Source organism: Emiliania huxleyi (assembly GCF_000372725.1).
Source record: "Emiliania huxleyi CCMP1516 unplaced genomic scaffold EMIHUscaffold_46, whole genome shotgun sequence".
Classification (NCBI taxonomy): Eukaryota; Haptophyta; order Isochrysidales; family Noelaerhabdaceae; genus Emiliania; species Emiliania huxleyi.
The window spans coordinates 164,380-171,526 of NW_005198537.1; the positions used below are offsets into that span (position 1 = coordinate 164,380).

The following is a 7,147-nucleotide window of genomic DNA, read 5'->3' on the forward strand; positions in this document are numbered from 1 at the left end:
CTCCCGCGCCGTGCAGCGTCGTGCAACGCCCATCACATGCCGCCCACCGCCCTGCTCCTCCTCCTCCTCGGGCTCGCCCGCTCCGCTGCCCTGCAGATTGCGATCACGGGCAGTAACAGCGGCATCGGCGCCTCCGCGTCCAAGATGCTCCTCGAGCGCGGCCACAGCGTCATCCACGCCTGCCGGACGGCCGAAGCAGCCGCAGAGGCGGTGGCGCTGGCGGGCGGAGGAGCACCGATGGTGTGCGACCTGGCGGACCTTCAGTCTGTCCGCCGCTTTGCGGCTTCGCTCAGCGCCGAGGCGCCGGCGCTGGACGTGCTCTGCCTCAACGCGGGCGTGTCGCCCTCGCGGAAGGCAGAGGTGCCGGCGAGGACGCGGGACGGGTTCGAGGAGACGGTGGGCGTGAACCACATCGGCCACTTTCTGCTCGCAAGCCTGCTCGAGCCCGTGCTCACGCGCAGCGAAGGCACCGTCGTCGTCACCGCCTCGGGCGTGCATGATCCGGACGCGCCAGGAGGGACAGTGCAGGCGCGGGCCGCCCAGAGCCCAGCCTCCTCTGCCTGCCCTGATCCGACGCCCGACCCTCCAGGGCGACCCGGCGACCGGAGCGACGTTGGGAGATCTCTCCGGGCTTGGGGCGGTGGACGGTGGCGGCGCGGTGATGGTGGACGGTGCGAAGATCGAACCTCCTCTCCCTCTCTCCCTCTCGCTTCTCGCCTTCACCCTCACACCTCTGAGTTCCGTCTCCCGTGTGAAGGCGCGACGGCGTACTGCGGCGCAAAGGCGTACCACGACTCGAAGCTGTGCAACGTGCTCTTCGCGGCCGAGGCGGCGAGGCGGTGGGGAGGCGGCGGGGTGGCGGTGCGGGCCTTCAACCCGGGCCTCATCACGAGCACGGGCCTCTTCCGCGCCGCGCGGCGAGACAACTTCCTGAGCGCCGCGCTCTTCTCCTTCGTCGCGACCAGCGTGGCCCGCTTCTCGCAACCGGTCGAGGTGGGAGGGGCGCGGCTTGCGTACCTCGCCACCGCACCCGAGGAAGAGGTGCCGCCGGGCTCGTACCTCTCCGCGCCGGCGGCGACGAGTGCCGCCGCCACGGTGGCCGACGGCTTCGGGCCGGCGGCGGTGTCGCGGGAGGCGCAGGACAAAGAGCTGGCGGCGAGGTTGTGGGAGAGGAGCAGCGCAGTAGTCGGGCTGGGTGTGGGAGTGTGAGAAAGAGGGTGCACAAGACACCAATGTGCGTACGACCTAGGATACATGTTACGTCGGGCTCGGCATCCTGTCTGCTGTCTCGTTTATCCACCTCCCCCGCGTGTGCCGTGTCCCTCGTAGAGCTCTCTAGGGGGCGCTAGCAATAAAGAGGGCCGTGGCGAGTGGCTCTAGCCACTAGCGACAAGTGAGGGCGCCAGGGCGGGAGCACTTTTGGAGCACACAGACACACTTTTTCGTCCTCAAAATAAATAAATAAAACGGACACCTCTACTAGGAGATGGGAAAAAGGAAGTAGGAACCCCCGCCCCGTCCTCAGGCAGACTTCTAGGTTTCCTTTTACCATTTGCATTTCAGCACCCCCCCACCCCGGTCCCCGCTCTCGCCGCCGCAAACTCGCCTCTCGTTATAGCATGCGTGCATGCGTTGTAGCTTATCATATCCCTTATACCTCACCTATGGGGGAGAAATTCCGTGCAAGGACCAGGGCGGGCACCCTCTCGTTTCCTTCACTGGACGGACTGCTGGGTTCGAAGCCGACGAAGGCTTCAGGATTGCCGGGAAACGTGTATACTACAGGCCAATTGTGGCCTATGGAGAATGAGAGTATTTTAGTATTGTCAGTGTTATCGGTCATTACCTATACCTTACATACAGCGATTCATTACGATTTCATACACGATTCTTCAAAATGGAAATCTGAACCTCTCCTGCAGCTAATAGCAGCCGGACCCGGTGCTACGGCCGGTGACAGTGTGCCTCGTGTCGGCTCCCGAGCCAATCGTGTGCAGCGTGTGTGCGTGTGGGCCCGTCCTCCATGCTAGGAGGTGTGTAACACTGAATGGCTGACTGACTGCTAATAGCAGCTCATAGGACATAGCTGACATAGGTGCCTCCCTAAAGAAAGGGGCGGGGAGGGAAATGTGTCGTTTGGTCTTTGGAGCCACTGGCACTGCGAGTTTGCTGCGGAGATGTGGTTTGCTGCGGAGATGTGGATTTCAGAGTGCAGTGCAGATAGATATATATAGGCGAAACGATCGTTTCGTGCTTCGTTCGTTCGTGGGAGGACGGTGCGCTCTCTCGCCTGAACCATTCAGCAACGCAGCCGTTTTTCTTTTTCCCCCTCTTTCCGAAGGTCAAGGAAGAATCGGGTCGGCACGCCGAACGCATTATCAAGTGCTCAAAGCGTTACCCCTTGAGCACCCTTTGAGCCCCGACCGGGCAGAATTGCCGGATCGAGCACACGCTCAAACCACGCGGCTACACAATGATGCGCCTCCTTCTTGCGCTCGCCTTCTCGGCGGGGGCCGTCAACGGAACGGGCGACGAAGGTGCCGCCACACACCCGCCCCGCAGCCAGCGACCGGCCCACAACGCCCCAACCTCCAGAACAGCCCGCCGCCGCTTCCAGCCGACACGTATTCCTCCCTCGCAGCCTTCGAGTGGGCTGGCACCTTCGACGTCGCCGACATGAACACGGTCTTTTGGTCGGCGCAGTCGGACGCGGAAGGCCACTATCCCGATGCGAGCATGACGATTGTCATCATGCAAGGCAATGCGGATAACTCCCTCACCGAGGCCCTTGAGCTCGCGGGTGAGGAGTCCCTCGAGGGCGCGTGCACCGAACTGCAGCCCGGCAATGCTCTTCCCATCAGCTCGACGGGCACACCGCTCCCGTGCTATAAGCTCATGTTCCCCTGCACCATGGAGGGGTCGGGTGACGATGCAGAGTGCCACGCCGATGCGCACACCGCAATCTGGGAGATCGACACCACCGGCTACAACAATATCGCCGTCTTCGCGCAGCACTTCCCGATCGAGTTTGAGCGCGAGGCGGCCGATCGCCACCGACCACGCAAACAGCCCTCTCACAGCCCCGCCCGCACCGCCCTCCTGCTCACCCCCTCGCTCACCCTCCCGCTCATCCCGCCAGATGCACTACCTCAAGGGTCCGGGCGGCGAGGACATCGAGCCGATCGCGGAGCACCCCGAATCGACACGGTCGAAGCGATGGGGCGCCGCCATCGGCGCCGCCTTCATCGTGATGGTGTGCACCCTCATGGGCGTCGTTTTCCTGGCGCCAGTGTTTGCCAAGCTCCAGAGCGAGCACGAGTCGCTCGTCACTGTGCTGGCGTCGGCCTTCGCGGTGCGCCGCCACCTACTCTGCTTGCGCTTTCCCCCGCCACCGTCACGCCCCTCTGCTGACCCGTGCCCGCCTCGGCCCCCTCCCTTCGCGCAGGCCGGCGCCCTCCTGGCGGCCGCCTTCTACCTGATGCTATACGAGGCGACTCACCTGATCGCAATCACCGACGACCGCACCGAGGCCGAGGCGAGCGCGTGGTGGGGATCGGCGACCCTGCTTGGCTTCGTCAGCCCCTTCCTCCTCGAGTCGATCATCTCCTTCATCGTCGGCAAGGCCAAGCCTGAGGAGCGCAAGGACCCCGAGGCGGCCAACGAGTCGCCGACGCCATCCAGGTCGCGCAAGGTCAGGGTGCTCTCGGGCGTGCTGTTGGGCGACTTCCTGCACAACCTGGTCGACGGCTTCTTCATCGGCGCCGCCTTTGCCAACTGCGACACCTCGATGGCGTGGACGATCACCGCTGCCACCGTCTACCACGAGCTGGCGCAGGAGATCTCCGACTACCTCGTCCTGACCAACAAGGATCAGGGCGACCTCAAGCCCTTCATGGCGCTCGGCCTCAACTTCCTCTCGGGCATGTCCGTCCTCTTTGGCGTCTGCATCGTCCTCTCCGCCGAGCCGTCCAACTTTTCGACCGGCTGCCTTCTCGCTTATGGCGCCGGCGTCTACCTGCAGATCGCCGCGACCGAGTGCATGCCGCGTGTGCACGAGTTCGCGACGACGCTCAATCTGCGTCTTTCTGGCTTCCTGCTCTTTGTTATCGGCGCGACCGCCATCGGCCTCGTCCTCCTCGACCACGAGCACTGCGGTGGCGAGGGCGGTGGCGACGGCCACGGTCACTAAGGTTGATGCAAGCAATTTCGCTGGGCCGCTCGGCTGACGGCTGTCCCCTGGAGCCTTCGTTGGCCGCAGCGGCTCCGGTCGAGCGCACGCTCCGGCGTGGCTCAGTCCGCAAGACGCTTCCAGAACATGGCATGACACGGACCCAAACGTACTGTCTGCGAGTGCGCCGCCGCGGCCGGTGTTAGATCCGCGCGGCGGCTTTTTGCGCGGTGTGACAGTGAGCGGAGATCAGATATGCTGCTTGCTGGATCGGAGGAGATGCGCATACAAGAGAGAGTAGGGTGTCGCTACGTAAGATGAGTTATATGAACACTCTCGTTTTGGGTGTACGCGCGTTACGCTCTCGCGGATAATACGGGGCAACGCGCGGGCAGGGGCGCTCTCTCGTAAATCTGGTGTTGGGACCGAGAGCGAGACCCCTGCCGCGGGCTGCTCAATTTTGCTCTAGGTGCCTCCTACGATTCGATCCCGCGTTCTCAGGCAGTCGCCTGGTGCGTTGTTCGTTTTCGTCACGTACTGATACGGGTTGGCGGCCATTTGCTTAGGCGTCAGAATGCCCCTGTAGCGTCAGAATTTGCTTCTTCCCCGCCGCTCCCCTCGTCCTCCGACGGTCCACCCGGACTTCCCTCTAGCAAGCCCTGGTACAGCTCGCGATCGTCGTCGCCCTGCGAGCCGCCGCCGCCCGGCGGGGCAGCCCCACCCCCCTCCTCCTCGCTCCGTTCGCTCGACGACGCGTCTGACTGGTCGGAGAGCAACGCGGCGCAACACACTGCCGCGCAGCCGCCTCCTTCCGCCAGCTGCGCCTCCTCCCCCAGTCGGCGCGCCGCGGCCGCGGGGTAGTAGTCTGGCCGTCGGGGCAGCTCGAGCGAAGCCCTCCCGCCGACGCCGTCGCTCGCCTGGGAGACAAAGATCTCGGCCCAGCCGCAGCCCGCGCGCGCCGAGTCGCCGTTCGGGTGCGCCGACGCTGCCGCCGCCGCGGTGACGCTGAGGCCCCAGGACGCGACGTCGATTCGGTCGAGGGAGAGGCCGAGCGAGTCGAGCTCGCGAGCGACGGAGGCGCCGCGCAGGCGCGCGTAGCGCAGCGCGACGGCGGGGGGCGCCTGGGGCAGTCAGTCGCGGGTCACGATCGCGTCGCGGGCAAGAAAGGGTGAGGGTGAGGGTGAGGGTGAGGGTGGGTGGGTGGGAGGGGGTGGCAGGGGCGAGGGTGGAACTGTGCCGTCGGTCCGACATGCGCGTCGACACGCAGCCGGAGCCTCTCGTGGCGCGAGGCGAAGCGCGCCCAGCGGCGAAGGGCGGCGCGGCCGCCACAGATGCCGGACTCGCTGCCCGCCTCGTCGTCGAGGTCCACGCCGGCAAACCTGAAGGGGCGAGGGGCGAGGGTGAGGGTCGGGGAGCAGTCTCGCTGCAGAGGGTGTGCGGCGGCGAGAGAAGGTGGAGCTGGGCGAGATGGTGGGGGGGAGGCGAGCGGGGAGGGCGGGGAAGAGGCGGGGAGGGAGCGGGGAGGGGAGGGAGGGAGCGGGGAGGGGAGGGAGGGAGTGTGTCGGATCGCACTCGAACCCGACCACATTGCCCAGCGACGAGAGGGTGGAGCCTGGCGACGGAGCCAGCAACGACCGCACCCCAGCCCTGATGGCGAGGTCCTCGAGGTCGGCGGGGTCGGCGCACGGCGGCTCTCTCCCCGCGCCGCCGCCACCGCCGCCGCCGTCTTGCATGGAGTCGCCGCCGCCGCCTCGGCCGGCCTCGCATGACACGGCTGGCTGCCCGCTCCCGCCGCCCCCGCCGCCCCCGTCCGCTCTCGGCGCGGCGAGGCCGAGCCGCGCAGCGAGACGCCGCAGCAGCGGAGGGGAGATGAGGGCGCGCGTACGCGACGAGGCGCCGCGCAGTGCCGCGAGATGGGCCAAACCCTCGGCGGAGCTTCCCACCAGCTGCAGACATACCAGCTCGAGCAGCTCGGTGGGCAGCGACGAGAGCTCCACGGGCGCGTCTAGCGGCTCGAGCGGCTCGTCAGACAGCGCTTCGGCACCTGGCTGCAGCGGCGGGGCTGCCTCCGCCGCGAGCCCCGCGAGGGGCCTGCTCGCCATCGCACTCGCCCAAGTGAGCCGGTGCACCTACCAGTCGTGTCCCCCCTCAGCGAGGCGTCCACGAAACGGACAGAGCGGCGTGCTGGCGCACGAGAGCGAGCTGCGACCCTTCGCCGAAGAGGCAGCGCATCTCGCTGCCGGCGGCGGGCACCGCAGCCACATCGAGGCCGCACGCGGCGGCGCGAGCGAACAGGTGCTCGTCCGCCGCCTCGTGCCCCTCCCAGTGGTGGCAGTGCGCGCTCCAGACCGCACCGCCCGGCGCGAGCAGGCTGCAGACGCTCTCCAGCAGCGCCGCGTGCGCTGCGACGTTCCAAAAGCAGTCTGCGAGCAGCAGCGCGTCGAACCGGCCGCCGCCCTCGCCGCCGCCCTCTCCGCCGCCCTCGCCGCCGTCCCTGCGGATCTGTCCCTCGCCGCTGTGCACCGTGAGGCTGAGGCCGAGCTCAGACAGAGCGGCATCGAGTGGCTCAGTGCTCTCGCCCCACGTGTGGCCCACGACGCGGCAGCGGGCTGCTGCGGCGGAGGAGAGGACGCTGACGTTGCGGCGCACGTTCTCTCGGATGGCCTGCACGAGCGCTGGATGGTCAAAATCCGAGATGACGACACAAGCGGAAGCGTCCACCTCGGGCTGTGCTAGCAGCGTCAGGGATGGTAGACCGGCGCCAGCACCGAGCTCGACGACCCGCTTTCCTGCGAGCTTGCGGCCGAGGAACCCAAATTCGATCAACTGCGACAGCCGTACGCTTCCATTCCACACCGACCCGGCGTGAAGCTCTCCGAGTGCGGCACAACGCGAGCCGGGTGCGACGCCGAGGAGAAGCTTGCCTGCACTCAGCGAGTACTCCTCCACCACGCCCTCCCAGCCCACCCAGCCGCTCAT

The 7,147-nt window shown here is 66.7% G+C and overlaps 3 protein-coding genes across 3 annotated transcripts; 2 read left to right on the top strand and 1 right to left on the bottom strand.

The window, feature by feature from the left end:
* Window positions 1–36: 36 nt before the first annotated feature.
* On the top strand, window positions 37–1,209 carry EMIHUDRAFT_210898 (hypothetical protein; the record flags this gene model as incomplete). Its single annotated transcript, XM_005768325.1, has 3 exons — window positions 37–522; window positions 590–671; window positions 758–1,209. The coding sequence occupies 3 exons, from the start codon at window positions 37–39 to the stop codon at window positions 1,207–1,209; spliced, it is 1,020 nt and encodes a 339-aa protein (XP_005768382.1).
* A 1,267-nt stretch (window positions 1,210–2,476) lies between these two features.
* EMIHUDRAFT_103027 (hypothetical protein) lies at window positions 2,477–4,189 on the top strand (the record flags this gene model as incomplete). Its single annotated transcript, XM_005768326.1, has 4 exons — window positions 2,477–2,537; window positions 2,642–3,000; window positions 3,140–3,352; window positions 3,446–4,189. The coding sequence occupies 4 exons, from the start codon at window positions 2,477–2,479 to the stop codon at window positions 4,187–4,189; spliced, it is 1,377 nt and encodes a 458-aa protein (XP_005768383.1).
* Window positions 4,190–4,730: 541 nt separating this feature from the next.
* EMIHUDRAFT_210901 (hypothetical protein) lies at window positions 4,731–7,147 on the bottom strand (the record flags this gene model as incomplete). The annotated part of the gene is made up of 7 exons (XM_005768327.1): window positions 4,731–4,748; window positions 5,074–5,289; window positions 5,418–5,547; window positions 5,741–5,829; window positions 6,127–6,259; window positions 6,333–6,550; window positions 6,692–7,147. The coding sequence occupies 7 exons, from the start codon at window positions 7,145–7,147 to the stop codon at window positions 4,731–4,733; spliced, it is 1,260 nt and encodes a 419-aa protein (XP_005768384.1).